We start from the raw sequence: 19,592 nt of genomic DNA on the forward strand, positions 1-19,592 counted from the left end.
ATGGCTTGCAGTAATCATGTACAGAGCTGTGGTGAGGTGAAGATCTTCACTAAAAGAGATGTTGAAAGGCATGACAGTAACGTAATAATTGATTATTATGGTTCATTGTATCTCTTTTTTGAAAAGCATTCTCTCTTTTGACCTTCATCTCTCAGGTAAGGACCAATGCAGACATAAAAATATTTTTGGTGACAAAAACTACTTGTTCTTCAGTCTGTCGTGTTATTTGTGTGTGTATGCATGCATATGTTCACTCAGAAAGCCAAATTTTTCTAGGCATTAATTGCTTAAAAATTGTGAAGAAAAAGAATTTTTACGTGAAAAGGGGTTCAGTAATGCAATATGGACTGCACAGAAATATTTTAAAAATCAGCACAAGAACAACTAAGAGAAAAACATCCCTGCAGTCTGTGAATCAGTCTGGTATAAAATCCTTTGTCTATGTTGAACAGGACAAACATCTTAACTTCTTTCCTGCCAGCAGTCTCCTTCCTTTCTGTGCCAACATAACAAGGGAACGGTATGTTGCAAAGAGAGAATGCGGGTGGAAAACCTCAAACAAAATGTGATAAGACCAGGCTATGAGGAGAACACCAAGGACTTCAGACAGTTCAGATGTTCAAAGATATTTTCCACTGTCTGGCTAGCCAATCCCTTTGTCTCTCCCTGTCTCAGCTGCCTGGTGTGGTCCTGTGTCAGCCTTCCTTACTCCCTGAGCTGCTCCTGGTTGTCCAGCACAGCTCCCTGTGGAAACTTGCTGGCATTTGCACAGATGTAGCACTTGAGAGATTTCATTCCAGTGGAACATACCTTTCTTGGCTCCATTTGGCTCTGAATGCTCTGTAGTCCAAGCTGGCAGACCCCACTGGACCTGTGCCCTGCTGCCAGCTTTGCTGCTGGGAAGGGCTTGTCAGGGCTGTCCTCCATCCCAGCTGGCCATGGTCCCTCTCCCTGTTGCCGCAGCTCCAAAATTACCATTTCTGAGACACTGGCTTCATTTAGTGATGGAGGTACTGGAAAACACCTTTGCACTGGGGTACTGATGGTACAGCATCAGTGCAGGGTATTTGTTTTGGTTGCTTGGGGGGTTGTTTGTACCTTAAATACATGCCCCTGTGAGATGAGAAGCTGAAGTTGTTGCACCACACTGGATTACATTGGTGTAATCATGATGTCAACTTTTTCACCAAAGATGTTTGTTAAAGATTATTAGGGTCAGCAAAGTTGAGCAAAGCATAAAGCCAAGGAGCTGCAGTTCTGTAATACATGCTGCTGTTGGATTTAATTTTTTTCTGGAGCATAAGAAACCACCTTGCAGTATTTTGTGGGTACCGTGTTAATCAATAATCAGTGTGGCAGCTGTTGCCAGAACTGACAATACCTACAGAAGCTGGAGACTGTCACAATGTGGGTTGCTGGGGGTCTCACTGCATTTTTTAGGAGGGAGCTAGCTAACATTACTACTGGCAAAAACAATTCCTTTTGGAGGTTACAGAATGGTCTCAACTCATTGTAGTCACTCAGAGGTTTCCCACAGCACATTAAATGGATTAAGTTTTTCAATGTCTTAAAAAAAAAAATCAGTTTTCAGGCATGAAAAAGCTTACAGAACAGGGGACCTTGGTAAGGAAAGGCAAATTTAACTAATAAAAATTCTTACCTACCTTTGAGGCTTATTGAGATTATCCTGTACTTCCTGTCTAGAGACTTGAAGGTGTGGGACCTGTTCCCTTGCCCTGGGGAGGACACAGATGAGAATTCCCTTGCTGCTCAGGGCAGTAGGACAGGAGAACATCACAGGTGGACTGATATCCTGCTTCCAGAGGAACTTCCTGTGGAAAAGGAGGTTAAATGCAAAATGAAATGTTTTTTCTAGTGACAAGAGAGAATAAAGATTTATGCTTTAATGGATCAGCATAAGGCACGTGTACAAAGCTGCCTCTGTTGGTAGCTCAGATTTCCTGCTTGCACTGTTTTTATAGAGAGAAATTACTCTAAAGCAGAAATTTACATCAGTATAAAAATTTCAACATTTCATTATCCAGCTTCGTTATTAAAACTGAAACTATGCTTTAGGGCTTAGACACATGTGTCCTTACAAAACAAAGTAAAATAGGAGTATTATTTTTCTACACTGATAAAGTAAGGAATAAAGAATATCTGCTCCAAGAGCAGCAGTGATTGAGAAGCATATCCCTTTCTCTGGAAAATGCAAATGTACAGGAGACAACTTTTTGCTGATTTAAATATTTCATGCTGATTTATAGCAGAATGTATGGAAGTACATTGTAAATTAATCTAATACTTGAGCAATGTCTTGTGCACATTGTAAGCAAATCACAGCAATGCTGGCTGAAGATTTCCTTTGACCTTTTCTGTACACATTATCTTCACTGCTGCATAAGAAAGAAAATCCTTTTGTTGACCCTTCTTTGTAGAATAGACCAATAGCAACATTCAGCATTGGAAACAGAAATCCATAATTCTGCTAGCAAACTGAAAGGTTATGGTCTTAAAAGAGCAGTAGGTCAGAAACACATTTTAACACTTTCTCAAGGTCATTTGACAAAATGTATTAGGTAAATTTGAAATAATTTCAGAGAAAGTCCTTCAGTGGCTTTTAGTGGGTCACCTTTCCCACAAGGCAACGTACTGACCTGCCAAGCCTAAAACTAACAAAATAAATTATTATGAAATCCTTCCAGAGATACTGCATGGTTTGTTTGGACTTTTCAACTACCTATATGCGTCAGTGTAATGAGAACTTGGCAGAGGGCCTGGGCTCTGTGACACCTTAAAGGATGTTGTTGGAAATGCCCTGAGGTTTTGTCTCTTCCTTGGAAACAATGCTGTGGGAAGGTCAGATCTGCTCATCAGAGCAGAACTTATTCTTCAGCCATTGCATGAGTGCACTTGGGATTTTGTTCCAGAGACCTGTTTTTAAAGATGCTTGGAGGCTTACAGATACATAATAGACACATTTCTTCTGTGAACTTGCCTCAGTTGCTAGAAAGTCCAGCCAGAGTTTAGTTTGTTTGATGCACTGAAGCTTCTTATCAACCTGTTTTGACTGAAGGAGGTGTTCACTGCTCTAAATAGTCAAAATAACTAATTCAGTTCTGGGAACAGCAAAACCTTGTGAGAGAATTTGTGCCACTGTCACGGTCAAAACCAGTTCGGACATGGCTTCATGCTGTTGTGCATCTGTGCATGTGATTGCAAATAATCATGACAATTGAACAAGCCAGGCTAATAATTCAGGTGCTTAAGTACAGATTTGAGGACATCTGGTTAATTTAAGATGTCTGTGGGTTGATTTGAGTCACTATGATTATGAGCACTGATGTCCTGTCTGCTGACAGAGACTAAAATCTGCTTAGAAAGTGTGTTGTGAGACGTCTCACCACAAGATACGGCCTCACTCATGACTTTCTTCCAGCAATGAAATACAGGTAAATGTGGCCATGAGCTTGGTGGCCCTAACTATTCTTATGGTGTGTGCAGAACACAAAGTCACTGTTCAATGTGTGGAATGGAAAGCAGGGAAATGGCTGAAAAGCATTTTGTGCCAGCACGTTACCAGGAGAGTAGCTTGGTGTGCCTTGTAGGTGCCCCCCCTGCTGTGGGAAGCACAAGATCAAGCTCTGTACAGCCTCTTGCACTCTTTCCTGTCTCGCAGCACAGGGCTGTGCAGGGTGCATAAGGACGTCTGTGGGCATACACACTCTGTGAGCTTGGGACCATATTCCCCATCCCCAGGACCAGAGGGACTGGCCTGGCAGTGACCTGCTGTGGCTCTGAGCCCTATATGTTGCTTTCCAGTCTGTCCTTCAGGGTGCAGTGGTCCCAGCCAGCACCTCCCCGGTTCCCTATGGTTTCAGCATGCTGAGCTCCTCAGGTGGCTGCCAGCCTTCAGTAGTACTTGTTTTACAGGCCTGCTGCTCATGGTGGCTTTGGCTATTCTGCAAACAGCACAAACCCCCCTGCAGAGCAGCAGGAGTGTTTGGGAATGGTTAACCCACAAAAACTGAGAAAAGGAGGAGGAATGGTTGCTTGCCTCTGAGTGCTTCCCTTAATGGACCTGCACCTATCTCCTTTCTCCTCATCCACCAGCAGTACTTTTCAGTGTCTGACATCTTGGGAACTGCATGTACATGTTCAGTGAGACTTCCCAGAAACTTTTCTTGGTTTTGTCCCCTCTGGACAGCCATTCTATGGATGGCCTTAATGTCTGGTAGCCTCCAGCCATCGGCTTGCTGCTTGGCTGCTCTCACCAGCATGAGACAGGCGATTTCTTTTGTCTGTGAGAGGACTGAAGGAGCAAGATTAGGGCTTTGTTTCTATGTTTGAACATTTTTCAATTACTAAATGTCAGGAAAAAAAATAGTCTCAGTGCACTGAAAATCGCACTTGCAGATGCACATTAGATCTAGTTGGTTTTGAAGAATAAAGAAAAATTAGGGACAATATTTCTTTGGTTGCTAGGATGCTTTTTTATCATTGAATTCAGTGTGCTTTGGGGTTTTTATTTTTATTTAGATGTGTGACTCATTTATTGTGGTTAGAGCATTGTTACGGTGTGTTCTGACAATGGAATTAAGTAAATGAGATAGCTGGCTAACACTTTGATGTGAAGATTAGGTATGGAGTGTAGACTGGCCCAGGAGTTTAGTATTTCTTTGAAAGAAAAATAATAGAGTTAGTGATGGAAATTTGGGGTTATTCTTTACTGAGAACGCTATAAGTGGTATATACTGGGATATTTGTCCCTGAAATTTATTTTGTTTGCACAGAGACACTTTGCTTTTTGTGCAGCTGAGAAAAGGAGCATGAATTCAAGACAGATATTTTCCTGCTAGCTTTACAGTCTCGGGCGGGAGCTTTAGCATCACAGAGGGACATAGATGTCTGGCTCTTTGTCCTGTGCTTTTTGTGACAAAGGAATTCCCATCTGAATGGCTGTGCCGTGTCCAAGCCCCCTCCGAGGCTCTGTGTTAGCAGCAGTCAGTCTTTGCAGTGTCCTGACGTCATCCCGTGTGTGCCTGAGCTCCGCTATTGTCTTAGGGCGGGCAGGGGCTGCCGATTGCAGTATCTGCTGCCTGCTACCTCTCCTGCCTGCCGGCAGCGCTGAAAGGACGCCGGCCTGCCCTTAGCATTCGGATTTAAAACAGGAGCTCCTGCTTTTTGCTTCCTGAAGAAGGACCTTCACTGCGGTTGCAAGGAAAAGCTGTCTGCGGTGTTGAGGAGAGGAGGAGAATCTGGCAGCTTGGATAGCCTGGACTGCATTGTCTGGCTTCATGACCCCTGCTGTGTAGCAGTCTCATCCCTTCTCTCATACGCTCCTTCTGTCTTCCACTCTTTTTTTCTTCTCTCCTTTTTGAAACAGCAGCATCTGGGGCGAGCCATGTTTGGCACTGAATCGTCATGTAAGTAAATGCATCCCATTTACATCCTTTTTCTGTTGAGAGCAGGGCTTGTTATATCCTTGCTGTACCCGCCGCACTTGCATTGCCTCTGCCGTAGGTCGTTGGCTAAAAGCTGTGGTCCTTGCATGTTTATGAAGGGATTAAAGATGCTGGAGGGGAAGCATCTACCTCCAACTGCGGGTGCATCCTCGATGCAAGCAGCAAGGCAGCGTAGGGCTGTCAGCGCTGCTGAATTCAGGCCACTGGAAGACTGGGGGGAAAAGGCAGTTTTGCTTGAATGTGTCACTTGATAAGATCGCATCTGTCAGTGATCAGGAGTTGCAAAGACTCTAATGAATGCACTACTCAGATGGTGCATTTGGGGACTGAGAATGCTGCAGTATTAGATGGGCAAGAGCTGGGGGAAAGTGATTTAACCAGCAGGAAAGGACTGCTGTCTCATGTCTATCTCATTTACTTCATTTTTGTTTCTGGGAAAAAGGAGGCTTCTCTGCAATCCCCTCCCCCCCCGCCCCATGACTGCAGAATCCGCAATTAAATTAGGTGGAATTCTAAATATGAGGTGAAAAATGCAAAATAAAAGGATAATTTTTTTTTCGTTCCTCATCTTTGTGCTGGAAAATCTTAACTGAGGCAGTCTGCTGTACAATAGCAGTGCAGATGCATGTCATTGAAAGCAAGCCAGTTTTGCTTCAATGGGAACAACAATTACCTGCCTGGCAAATCTGGCTGCGGAGGAAGGCTGGGGGTTTATGTATAAATAATGTTGCTGGTGACAGTGTGGCTGTGTGGAGACCAGTCTGATCCAGTGATTATCAGGTGACCGAAAAATAGAAAACAGTTGGTTCATGCTGTATTTTGTGCACAAAACAATACTGTGTGTTGAAAACCGTTCTCATTTGGATATGAAGCAATGGCTTTTGGAGAGCATTGTCACCTCCAGCATGGTGTAATGTCTCCACACTTGTGGGCTGGGACCTGTTCTGCATCTCATCTCTTCCTAGGAAGTGATAAGAGTATTGGGATACATCACAGTTATGCCTTCCTGGCCATAGAACCCCTCGCTCCCAAAGGGTTAATTAGTCCTGTGGCCAGGCTCTGGCAGCTCCCGCCTCCTCTGCCACAATACCCAGTCAAGGTCAAGCAGCATAAAAACAAAATTTGCTTTTAGATTTCTTTTGTTTAGGGACGCATTTTTCATGCACAGTTGTAAACATGTCTGCAGCTCTGGGTCATCAGAGCATGAACAGAGATGCCAAATGTTGTAGCTGCATCTATTTCACCCTGACAGATCTGTGAGCCCCAGCGTCTGTGTCCATGAGCTCTGCTTCTGCAAAATGCACGAGAACAGGCTTTGAGATAAAATCTGTTCCCTACCTGCCCTCTTGCAGAAATGTGCTCAGATTGTTCAGTCTTGTTCATTTTTGTGGTCCTTTCTTGGTTTACAAGGTGCTTTGGCTAAAGTCACAGGGGTTATGCACCAGCAGCTGTGGCTGCTTTTGTTTCCATGGTTCCCACAATTTAGAAAAGGGCAATGGGAGCTTCCATAACAGCCACTACCAGTTTCCCAGAAGGGTCTAGAAACATTTATTGCATTTAAAAATGGGATTAAGCAGAACATGTCTCATTGCCATCAATTCAAGCAGAGGCTTTGGTCAGTCTGCCTGAACTCTCTGGCCAGATGACAAGCAATACAGTGTGGTGGCCATCTCCCCTGTGCCTCTGCTCAGGCCTGAACCTCCAACCCAAGAGTTCCTGTTCAGGCTGGACAGGCTGTCCCATTGCCTGCTGCTGCCAGGTGCTGGCAGGCGGGGGGAGAGTGGGGTCACTGGTGCTGCCCCGCTCACCTGCCTGTGCAGGGCAGTGCTCCTGTAACCAGCCCTGCCCACAGCACTGCCGGAGGAACAGCGGCTTTGCTTTCAGAGAAAGAATCAAAATTACTTCAGTCAAAATGCTAAGAGGTTCCTCCCCTCCTGTCTTCTTCATATTTCCAGGCTGTCAAATGATAATAGTGCTACTAATTGTTAATGTTTCTGTCTGGCTAGAACATCAAACAGGACAAAATAAAAAAGAGTCAACATTATTTGGACGTTGGAAATATAACAAAAGCCATTGCTGCTGTTGCTGTCCAAAAAGCATGAAATGAGCAGATTACAGTTTTTTTAATCCTGCTGTTTACACTTAGCATTTAGGATTTTTTTTCTCTCTGCTCTGATCAGAAAGCCAAGAAAAATGGTTAGAAGCAAATACTGGTTCAGAACCTTTAGTCTCTCTCAGTATCAAAATATTTCAAATGTCAAAACAACTCTTCTTTGGCAACCCTGTTTTATTCTTTTTGCTTTTAGCAGCAGTTAGAAGGGCAGTAAAAGATAGTCTGAGAGTCTTTGTAGGAGCAGGCTTATCACCTCCTGAATGCAGGGAAAGAAAAGCAGCTGGTGACAATAGCTCATAAAGGGGGATAAGGCAGCAGGCAATGCACAAACAGCTGCTGACACTCCCAGTGCATGATGAGCAAGGTGTGTGCAAATACGTGTAAAGCAAAAATCCCCTAGAAGTGTCCGTGCAAGGGCACTGTGGGAGGGTGGGGTAATTGCCATTGGGTTGTGGTCAGTATTTCCCATTGGTCCTTTCTGTGATCATCACAGGAAACATATGTGCCAGAGACACTTCATCTTCAGTGCTTTTGTGCTGATCCACTGTTAGACACACTGCCAGGGGGTGTGAGGGGCTGTGTGCATGGGGGGCAGCTTTCCATCCCATGCCACCATTCCTGCTGACCTGAAAGACTTGTCTGCTCACCATAATAGTTTCACATTCTGTAAGAGGTACTCTGGTTTGATAAAAATTGAGAATTAAGTCTTTTTTAAGGTGAAATGGTGTAGGGCTGCACCAAAGCAGAGAAGTGGTGGACCTCTGAACAAATGGTGAAGTGGTCCCCACAAATAGAACACCTTCATCTCAGGCAGAAGAGCCTAGCAGAAATAACCAGCAAGCATCCCTTGTCTAATTAAGAATACTGGCAGTTGCAGGCCTCTAGGAGAGACAACAGAGGCACAAATTAAACTGAACTGTGAGAGCAGCCACAGCCGGTGGGGCTGGGAGAGGTCAGGGAAATGCAGCCCCACCACATCTGACTGCATTGGTAAGGAACGGGACAGGATGCAGTTTAGAGCCTGTAAAGCAACTAAAGAGGCTCAGATAGCCATTTCATGCATGTCTGAGAATATGCACCATGTGTGCTTCAGTTACCCAGAGAAACTCAGTAGGAAGCTGTGAGGAAGGGAATCACACATGTATGTCCATGGTGCTTCCCCAGTGCTGTTACAAAGCTCCAGATGTGTGCTGTCAAAGTCCCAGGTGATGTTCTCAGCACTGCTGCATTTCTTCATGCTGGGGCTTTTTAACCTAGCAGCAGTACTAAACTGTTGTAGGGTGGTAGTCTGGGAAATGCTCTTCCAGCATGGGCTGTTTGGGAGATGCTCATGGTGGTCCCTGTCTGGTAGATCAGCAGCTGCACTCTGGAAAGCAGAAGGATTCTGAAACAGAGGAGACCTGACCAAAGGGCCAGAGAAATACAAACCCAAAGGGCAAGTGGAGCGTTCCTCTGCTGCAAGGTTAATGCCAGAAGGCTGCTCTCTGTGGGAAGGCTGAGGACTGTTGTGGGGATTGGGAAACCTTGCTCGCTTAAATGTGCCAGGAAAAGCTTCTGTGCTTGTACCAGGCTCACTATACTGTCTTCTGCTCTGTCTGTTCAGGAAGTGCTTTTGTTCCTAGACACTTTTGTCCCCAAACTATCTTCCAGCCAAAATGCAACAAATGGGAAAGGTTACATGATCTTATGGCATCAGAGAAGTAGTCTTGTAAACTCTTGTAAAAGCAGTAGAGAAATGGGAGATCTTGGCATCAAACATGGAGATGAAGGACAATCTGATCACACTGTCCTGGGTGATGTGCCTGCCTCCTCTGTTCCCAGCACCGTTAACTCATCCCAGCTGTGGGAGAACCAACCAAGACCTGACCACTCCTGCAGGGAGTTGGTTTTGAACGTTGGCTCTCCCGGCTTCTTCATGGGGTGGTTAGATGAGCAGTGGCACAAAGAAGGGTGAGGCATGACTGTTGAAATTCTGGTGGGATAACAGCCTTGGTGAGACTGAGCTCCACTGAGCCAGCAGATGACCAAAATGCTCCTTTTTTTGGACATAACTAGCCCACTCCCATCCTAAAAGGCTGAGAGCAGTTAACTACAGTGGCAATTCCTCAATGATGTTGGTTTCTCAGGCAACAGTATGCCAAAGAGAGGTTACAGAAAATACCAGAAATTGCAACTTTAAACCAATATATGTAGCTGCTGAAGTTCCTATTGCACCCCATTGAGTCAGGGCTGTTGAAAATATTGCAGAACCAGGTCAAAGGCTTAGCTATACCACTGTCAAATGCCAGAATAAACCTGGATTATGAAAGGGGTTGAGGTTACAGGAGCTCTAATAACTTCACAAATTCATCAGTGAAACTTTAAGATACTTGGAGAGAAAATGTAGCCTTACATCACTCTTACATCTTGAGGTCGATCTTGAGGATTGATTGCAAGCTAGTAGTGTTACTTTCTAAATGAATGCATTTTTTAAAAATAGAAACCTGAGATAAGAGAGGGTTCTCTAAACTCCTTTGTTTTAAACACTTTTGTTAGGTGCCTGAGATACGGTTGCCAAAGGCTTGACTGCATGCTCAGGAGGACAGGGGCTTGAAGCCCACGCCTGCTACTCAGGCAGCACCAATGGCAATTTGAACTTGTGAATTGTTGAACCTGTGTTGAGCTGTTCACAAGCAGGCAGCTGTCCTGAGAGTTTAAGTGCACCTTGGCCTTTTTTTCTCCAAAAACAAAAAGTGAGCTGAGACATCTCACAGGCTGGATATGACTCGTGAATTTGACGGTCTTTGGTGGTTTGTCTCTTGCAGCCCTGGATCACCTTTCCTATCTCATCAGCTTAGAAGTTGCAAGGATCTGATGTAAAGTTACTGAATACAGTGATAATTTCTCAGGTAGCTGTGTCCACACAGTTTCTGGAATGAGGAAGAAATCTGAAGATACATGAAGGGAATTTGACCAGCTTTTCTTCAGCTTGTGATATTTTTGGTCCTTGCCATTAGCTAAAAGCATGAGCTATAATTAGTGGAGAAGTCTGCGATTGATCAAAGATGACAAAAGGTCTTTCAGATTTCAAACAAAAATCATAGAATAGTTGAGATATGAAGGGACCAACACCTCCCTCAAAGCAGGACCAATCTCCAAGCTAGAGCCAGTGATAGAGATGAGCTCAATCAATCTGCATGCTTGCAAAATGGTGTGAGATCAAACCAAGCTTCAGCTTTGACCAGGGTAATTTACAGAACCAGAAATAGGGAAAGATCTTTATGACCAAGGACGCCTGAAAGATTATTAGAGTCCCTTTGGGCTGTGTGACCCAGATAGGAAGAGCAGTACATGCAGTGAAGACTCTGTCATATTATTTGGGCTGGGGTAAGAAGCAGTAGTGTTCCATGTAATTTGGGGATAATTAATGGGTATGCCTAACAAAAAATTTTGTTCACAGAAGAATCTAAGCCATCTCTTTTCATCTGAGCTAAAATGCCCTGCTTGATCACTGAAGCACCAGGAAAAGGGCTGTGAAGTGCTATGAGAAGAGCATGTGCAATACAGAGACAGAGTATTCCAAATTTTCTTGATAATGGATTTCTTTCCCTTGTGGAGAAAATCACTTTGATATGACATCATTGTTTAGACCCTTGTATATGAAGATGACTGTGTATAATATGAAATTAAAGGATCTTAAAAATGACAATATGTTCCCTATTGAAAAGGATAAGATGCTATATTAAACAAACAAGCTGGACAACTACAGAGAGAAGCACTTGCTTCCCACAGTCTGGTGGAGCTCAGTGAAGAATTGTCTGACTTTGGTGTGTTTGGTCAAGGTGAACTTAGACATCAATATAAGATGCCTAGAATCTGGGAGTGGAAGAGAACCCATATTCTGCCTAGACCAAGAAATGTGACATTGCTTCCCAGAACTAGATGGAAAGTATTTTAGAACTTCTTAGGGCTCTCAAAAATTTCATTTGAAAATGGTATCTTGAGGTGTTTTGATAAGTACAGGAGAAGGGAAATTCTTGTGAAACTACATGGCAGTGATACAAAATTAAATTATGATATTTTGGACCTCCTTTGAGAAACAGAGTGGCTGGGAAGGTCTTCTTCTGTGCATGCTTTGAGAGATGTTGAGCAGACCCTTAAAACGTACTTGATCATGTTTCAGCCTAGAGCAGGAGTCTAAGGAGAAAATGACACAAAGTTGGTGAGTTTGTCAGAGAAAATATATATATATATATATATATATATATATACACAGCTATACTGGGGGTTTTCCACACTTGTATAGCCTTTAGGTAGCTCTTTTAAAGGTTTGTATGAGCAGGGAAGAAGGATGAGAGAGAGTAAGAATGAGCTCTAGAAGAAAGTGCCTTGTACTCAAAAGGTCTGTAGCCTAAAAAGCCATGAGGAGATTTTGAAGATGGTCAGTGGAAAGATTATCCATCTCACTTAACCTCTCCTGTTTACTGTGCCACTCATTAGCCCAGTGATTTTGCAATTTGCAGTGGTGATATGATTTAATATATGTCATCACTCCAGCAAATGCTAGCTTTCACATTACCACTGGGAACTAGTCTTGGAAAGCTGTTGTGTATTTGGATTTCCTGCTGCACTCTCTTGAGTGTGGAAGTACCCATATGGTAGTACACGAACAAGTTTTAAGAGGACTCAGTCTTGATGTTGATGAGTTGTGGTTGTGCAAATGCAGCAAAAGGAAAATGTTCTCAACTGCATATTTTAAAAGTTCCTGGATGGGAGTAGAAAAAGGAGACCAGATATTTTTTTACTTCATGTGTTAACTGCACTTTTTTACAATGAAGTAAGGGCTTCTGTGATGAGGACAGCACTAGAAAGCAAGTTCTGAGAGGAAGGGCACCTATTACAGCTCCAGGGAGGTCAGAAAATGGCAGCAGACTCCACTTGTAATACCTCTGCTACAAGAGAAGGAAAAACTTCTGTAAGAAGATACCATCTCAGGGAGAACCTCAATTGCATAAATCACTGGTTTACAGATACCTAGCAAGAGTCACACTGATTCTGAGCTGACATAGCACAATGAAAATAGTGCTGGTCACAAAAGAAAAGCATCCCGATTAGGAATGCTGAAAGATGCTAAAAAGATACATTTAACATGTACTAAAGGAGCTGAATGTGGAAAACATTGGCACCACTAACCTTTTTTCCTGTCAGCTGCATTCATTGCTGTCATTAGTAAGGTATCGAGGACTGTTGCAGTGGCAACAGTAAATTGTGCCAGTGTATTTTCATTGGGATAGGTAATCATGAGTCATTCAAACCATCTGCTAATAAAATACTCTCAGACTGTTTAGGTTATCAAAGAGAATACAGTAGCTGAGAAATGTCAGATTAGCTGGCAAAGAAACATGGCAAATTTTGTGTGAAGATCCCACGTGCTTTGGCATCCACAAGGACATGAGGCCAGGCAGTCCATCTGTTTTATAGGCTGTAGGTGGAGGCAAAGGTCTGCTAAGGGTTAAGTGAGCCAGAGAAAGCATTCCTCTGACTCTGGAACATGTATCAGCCTGGCTATTCTCTGCATCCTCTGCTGCTTATATGGTCTGCAGTGATAGCTCCATATAAGCTGTACAGAGCAAAGAGGGTGATAATCAGGCTGCCTGTGTGATTGGATGGTGAAAAGTTCCAAATGATGGAAGTGAGCAGCCAGATAAAAAGTATCAAGATCTGAACTGGAAGCATCACAATCAAGAGTGGAAGTTCCTCCAGGAATCCACCCAAGTGTGAGAGGCCTGATGCAGGAACATCACACAGGAGGATACAGTGTCCTTGGTCACAGGACAGAAGAGCAGTTCTGTGCTAGTACCAACAGGAGCAGATTCCTCTGCAACTGCTGACCTGCTAGAGATGTCTTTCTGAGGCTTTGGAATGTGATATTTCTGATAGGGTGAGGGGATAGCAGTGGGATGTAGGATTTCTCAGGTGTGTTAAATAAGACACACTACATCATCTTTAATATCATTTGCAGTTACCACATCACAGTGGGACTAGGGGGTGCTGCCCTAGCCCACAGGGATACAACAGCTAGAATAACAGGTTAAGTTGCCTGCTCAGGAGAAAGCACTAGTGGTCTGTCACAGCAGGGGAGGTCCCACAGAGAATGGGTATTCAAAGGCCTTTACACAGGACTTTTTCTAAATGTACCTTTATAGGTATGATTATTTTCACAACTGGGATCCTTGCTGTGTGACACCTCCACAGCAGGGAGGTGGCACTGCTGTGGCCATTGCATCACAGTGACTGTCTGGATGCAGAGGGACATTCATTTGGTTGCTCTGGAGCATTGCATATATGCTAATGACTTAGAGTCTCTGTGGGGCTTGGCTGCCTGTCAGAGAGGAATGAAGCTGTAGATTTAATGAAGCTGTAGATTTCAAACCAGTGCTCTGTACTGCAGCAGTTTGGTGAACTACGTGCCTGGCATTTAGTTAGGTTATGTCTTGTTTGTGCGTCTATAGTGACATTCAATTAATTCTTCTGTAAAATACAGATAAATATTCACAAAGAGTTATACAAAAAAGACAAAAAAGAGGGCTTATGTTTGGGCTTGCCATCCTTAATAGTATCCCCTTAAACAGAGAGGCTCCCCTGGGGGAACAAAGCAATCTGACTCTCTAATGTGGAACGTCAGTGCAGCCGCTGTCACTGTCGAATGAGGCGCTGCAGGCAGCAGCTGCTGTCTGCAGGCTGGCAGCAAATATGGGTGTCTGCATTTTCAGTTATTCTCCCCTAGGCCACGGCTTTGTATGTGCTCCTGATTTGGTTTGGTTTACAAAGGAAGAAAGAAGTGTCTTTATGTCATTGTACAATCTAACTATGGACAAAGGAGTTAAAAAATAAAATCTGCCAGTTTTTGTTTATGTATGTAATATGTGTGTACATTTATTTATTTGCTTATTTATTTCACTTTGACAGCTGTAGTTAGTTAAAACTATAACTGCCTTGTTTTTAACAGACTAGTTTAGCAAAATTAGAACATTTTTTTACCAGTGAAGGAAATCTTGAAGCTGTCTCACTATATAGCATAACACTGCTGATGAGAAACTGTGGTCTTCCTGCTTCTTGACAGGGAGTGCAGTACCCTGGCAGGCAGTAAGTCTTGTTATTATTGTAGATGGGTATGCCAAAAGTTTACATAAATACAAAAGTGGACTATGCTTTCATTTCCAGAAGCATTTCAGACACACTGACACAGCAGCGGTGGAGGCATATCAGAGACGCCATGGGGAAGCCTGCATTGCAGCTGACTTAGGTGCTTGCTGCCTTATGTGCAGGTCAGGGAAGATCATACTGCCGAGCTGGCTTTCAGAAACTGGAATTTTATCTCTGAAAATCATCTGCTGCATGTAGCCAGTTGCTTTCTAGGGATTTTTGGTTGGTTGATTGGTTGTTTTTTTTTTTAATTGGTTAAAAATCTGGTCATTAGTTCTGTCTTTATTTCTGACGTTCAGTCAGAAAATACCTTTCAAAGGAAAAGTTGCACAGCTGTTTCAACAATTAAATTCTAAAACTGAATCACAGTTGTCTGTCAAGGGCAGGGCTATTCTTTTGCTTTCTAGCATCCAAACTCACAGGATTGGTCTGATTAGATAATTTTGAAGAAGAAAATTAGAACAGCCAGTCAAATAATAGCTAAAGTTATTAGTGATTATAGCCAGAATGAAATCTAATCAGAATAAACTTCTAAACAGTAATCTAAGACTAATATTAATCCATGAAAGATTGATGAATGAGATAATCATGATAGGGCAAGAACATGACAGGTGCGCTCTTTGTCCCTCTGTACTCGGCAATGGTGAGGCCACAACTTGTGTCCTCAAGTCCAGTTCTGGTCCACTCCAAAAAAGTCATTGAGGAGTTGTCCAGAGAAGGGCAATGAAACTGGTGGAAAGTTGAGAGCAAAATTCATATCAGGAACAACTGAGGAAGCTGGAGTTTTTTAACCTGGAGAAAAGGAGGCTTAGGGAAGACCTTATCACTCTCTACAACTCCCTGAAAGGAAGGTGTGGTTAGGTGGGGGTCAGCTTCTCAGGCAAGCAGTGACAGGATAAGAGGGAATGGTCATAAGCTGGGCCACGGGAGGTTCAAATTGGACATCAGGGAGAATTTCTTCATGGAAAGCATTGGAATGGGCTACCTATGGAGACAGTGGAGTCACCATGCCTGGAGGGGTTCAAGAAATGTCTGGACATGGCACTTAGTGCCATGGTTTAGTTGACAAGGTGGAGATTGGCCAAAGGTTGGACTCTGTGATCTTGGAGGCCTTTTCTAACCTAAATGATTCTGTGGAGAAATAATTGAAACATTATAAAAATCACCTTATTTTCCAACATTTCATTTGCTTTTATTCTTTGCAAGAAGAATAGAGAGATGGCTATGAGCAAAAGTAGAGGCAACTTCCTTTGTTCTTCATAAAGTTGCTTTTTCCAGGGCCTTATAAATGAGTCCAAGGTAAAAAAAAGCCTTCGTGGACTTAAGTTTTATCTTTGCAAATGATTTCACACCAGCTAATAGGATGCTAATGTGCAAAAAAATTCAAGAACAGCGGTTGTGTTTTACGTGTCAACCCAGGACAGTCACCTTTCCTTTGGGGACAGCATATCAAGGTGGGTTTGAGCAGTGAGAAAATTGTACTTAATTAGTGTTGAAAATATTTGTGCTGGGTTCTTAAGAGCTTTGGATGATTCATGAGATCAATCTTTTCTGTGATTTCTATTCTCAGAAATAGTACATTATCTCTTACAAGGTTTGTCTGGATGTGTTTAACTTAATTTATTTTTAACTTTATTTAACTTTATTTAACTTTTTAAGTTTAACTTTATTTAAACTTAGGTTTAAATAAAAGTGTGACTTTTTAAAAGAAGTTTAATTAAGATGGCATAAAAACCCTACAGATTCTCAATTAGGACTAGACTGAGTTAACAGGGTGTGCGTTTAAGGTTAATTGAAGTAAAATTTCTTAGGTAAAATAAGAATGCACATGAACTACTGTACAAGAATATACATACTGCATCAAAACATGCGTGCAGGCAGGTCAATTTACTAGTAGTAATATTAGAGTAAAAATGTAGTAGTATTAGAGTAAAAATGTCAATGTGTTTTATTGTTTTTGTTTATAATGCCTTTCATGAGACTCCTTGTAGTTTTCAGAAATTCAAGATGAAATATCACCTTGTTTCCTGTGTTCTCAGGTTTCTTAACAAGCAGGAATGACCTCTAGTAAAGGGTTTCAAGTTCACATCTGCCAAAGATGAACTGCAGTTTCTAAGCATAACAAATAAATAGCTTTGTTTTCTTTCATCTTGCTGCTGTGCACTCAGCCCTTTGGTGGTATTTCTGCAAAGCCAATCATACATATTTGAAGGATGCCAAGAAAATGGGTACTAGGAAGTGTTAATTGCCCATCTTGTGGATAGGGCCATCCTGACCTTAGATGGTACCACCTTGCTGGTGGGAAGGCCTTGAGATGTCTCTCTTGATCCATAGTGGCAGGGCATCAACAGTTCTGAGAACATAAGATGAGAAAAGCCGCCTTAAATTTTTGAGGATGTTATCTGTAATAGTCAGCACTTAAGCCATTGTCCAAGGTAGTATGAAAGTTACTCTTTATATGGAACAGCCTACTGTTTATGTACTCTTCAGAAGCTAAATACTAAACTTGAGCTGGTTTTAAAATTTATGAGATTCTGACAAAAACAGGAACTGAGCACAAAATATATTTTGCAAGCTGTTGCAAAATCAGTCACAGGTGGCTGATCTGGGGAGTCTGAAATAAACTGAAGAGAGTGGTTGGAAACCTGAAGGAAGAGGCCTGATCATCAATTTTCTTGAACAACAAGAAAATTGAAGTGTGATGAGCTAGAAGAGCTTTTTCCAGGAAGTCGGCAACATGGAAGATCCTGGAATAGTAAATTCTCAAATTGTGGGTGATTTGGCAAGTGTAAGAGCTAAAATCTCATATGCCAAATAGACACACGTACTGTATATGTGTAAAAGAGGGGGGAGGATGGGAGAAAGGAAGGGTGAGGGGGGCAGATATGAGCAGGTTTGATGGTGGATTTCTTAATCCTGCCCATCCTTTAAAGGATGCCATTCCCATGAAGAAACCAAGAGACATCCCTAAAATGTAAAATAGAAATGGTTGAAAATGCTGGAAATGCTATTTAAGTGATTTTAGTGAATCAGGCCATTTTAGAAATTAAAAACAAGACATCAGTCTCCCTTTATTCCAGTATCTAGATGAGGAGGTGGGTGGCAGATGATTTGCCTTACTAAATGCTATCACATTGTTTTTGACTGCCATAGGAGCGTGGATTCATCATGTCCATAGAGCCCTGCCTCTGCTTGGGGTAAGAAGATGGGGCAGAGTCTCTAGGACTGGGGTGGTGCTAGAAACTGCAGTGACTGAGATGATCCAGGCTTGGAGGGGTTGACACAGCTCGTACTTTATTTTCAAATCTTTCAGAGTTTGGAGGAGGCAAGTTCTGTTTTCCTTCCCTGATGACGGCTGATGGTTTCTTCTGTGATTTTCTCTAGGTCTGTCAGTCCTGACTGTGGTCTGTTTTACTGAAAGTGCCAATTAAGTGGCTGAGTATTTGCTTTTCTTCCCAGATGGTTCCCTCTTCAATACGGGAAGTGATCTGCGGTGTAGGAGAGCGGGCAGGGGCGCAGGCTGTGTTCTTGCTCCCATCTCGCTCAGCCTGCTGTTTGAAGCTGCATTAGTAGTGGGATGTGCATTAGCAGCGTAGTGAGAAAGAGCAGGACTGGGGCCAGGTGGGAGCTGGGCACAAGAGAAACCGCCTGATGCTGTTTTGTGTGAGCCTGGCTTGTTCCTAATCCTGCTGGCTGTTCAGCCTTGATGGTGGCAATAAGCTGGAGTACCAGCTGTGCCTTCCCATGGGCTGCCATGCTACTTTCAGCTGCTATGAAAATGAGGTATTTCCATTTTTTTCCTTTCTCTAATAAACAAACGAGATGCATTTATGCCCTATGTAGTAATGCCTCCCCTACTTTTAGCTCCATCTATGGTAAGATCCCTTTCAGTCCATTGCTTCCTTTAGGTCTAGCACCTTGTAGTTAGGGAAAAGAACTGAAAGTCGCTGCTTATTAACAAGATTTCCTGCAGCTTCCAGCTGCACCACTGGCATTTTTATTCAGAACTTGGATTTTTGGGCATAGGCTTATTCACTTATTCACCATCACTAGTATGGCCCCATATAGATTTTCCTACTGCATAGAAAACTATTTACTCTGCAAAATCTGTTATTTTCAGAATGTGTATTACAAACTTCCTGAGGAGCTATTTTCTCAAATATTTCTATTTTCCTCAATTTTTCAGAACTCTGAAGATGACAGTGGAGAAAATGACCAAGGATGCTATGTTTCATGTGCTGTATGATCACTTTCAGCATCTGGTGTTTCGGGTTCTTCCTGGGCATTTAGTCTTTACAGTCCTCAGCTGTACAAAACACAATGCCCTCCTTTCTATTACAGTCCATAGAGCATGCCAGAGAGGTTGCCTGAGCATAAAAGGGTGCACTAAATTAATTCAGTAAATCTATAAAAATATATTTATCAGTTTCTGGTGGACAGATCTGAGCACAGAAAAGCAGCATAATTTGCTACAGAGAGGGCTTATCTAGGTGTCTGGCATGAATGAGTCAAAGTGTCCAAAGTATAGGTAGCCAGAAGACAGTATGTATTTTCAATTAAAAGATAGGCATTGAGTATTTTGAAAGTAGATGTAAATTTCCTCTGAAGCTAAAAGGCTTAATCTTTTTTGATACAATCCCTGAAATGGTAAGAAAGATAAGTAAGATCAAAACAAGCCTATCCTCTTGGCAATGGGAAGCAAACAGACGTGTACAGAAAATAGTTACTGCTATCTATGACATGGCCTTCAGTTATTTGGCTTGGAGCAGTCTATTGTATTTTTGTCCCATACCTGTCACTTATTTATTTGTCGCTCATGACTGACTCCC

At 42.6% G+C, this 19,592-nt stretch overlaps 1 protein-coding gene across 2 annotated transcripts in view; it reads left to right on the forward strand.

Annotated features, from left to right (window-relative positions):
- LOC131592161 (suppressor of tumorigenicity 7 protein homolog) overlaps window positions 1–19,592 on the forward strand; it is a 139,673-nt gene that overhangs the window by 30,703 nt on the left and 89,378 nt on the right. Inside the window, exon 1 of one of the 2 annotated variants that reach the window (XM_058863476.1) lies at window positions 5,068–5,426. The exons of the other annotated variant lie outside the window; for it this stretch is intronic. Coding sequence (XP_058719459.1) covers window positions 5,405–5,426 — 22 coding nt within the window. The 5' untranslated portion in view covers window positions 5,068–5,404. Of the gene's footprint in view, window positions 1–5,067; window positions 5,427–19,592 lie in introns of those variants that run through there. 2 annotated transcript variants of the gene reach the window in all.

This window comes from Poecile atricapillus, chromosome W (assembly GCF_030490865.1).
Source record: "Poecile atricapillus isolate bPoeAtr1 chromosome W, bPoeAtr1.hap1, whole genome shotgun sequence".
Classification (NCBI taxonomy): Eukaryota; Metazoa; Chordata; class Aves; order Passeriformes; family Paridae; genus Poecile; species Poecile atricapillus.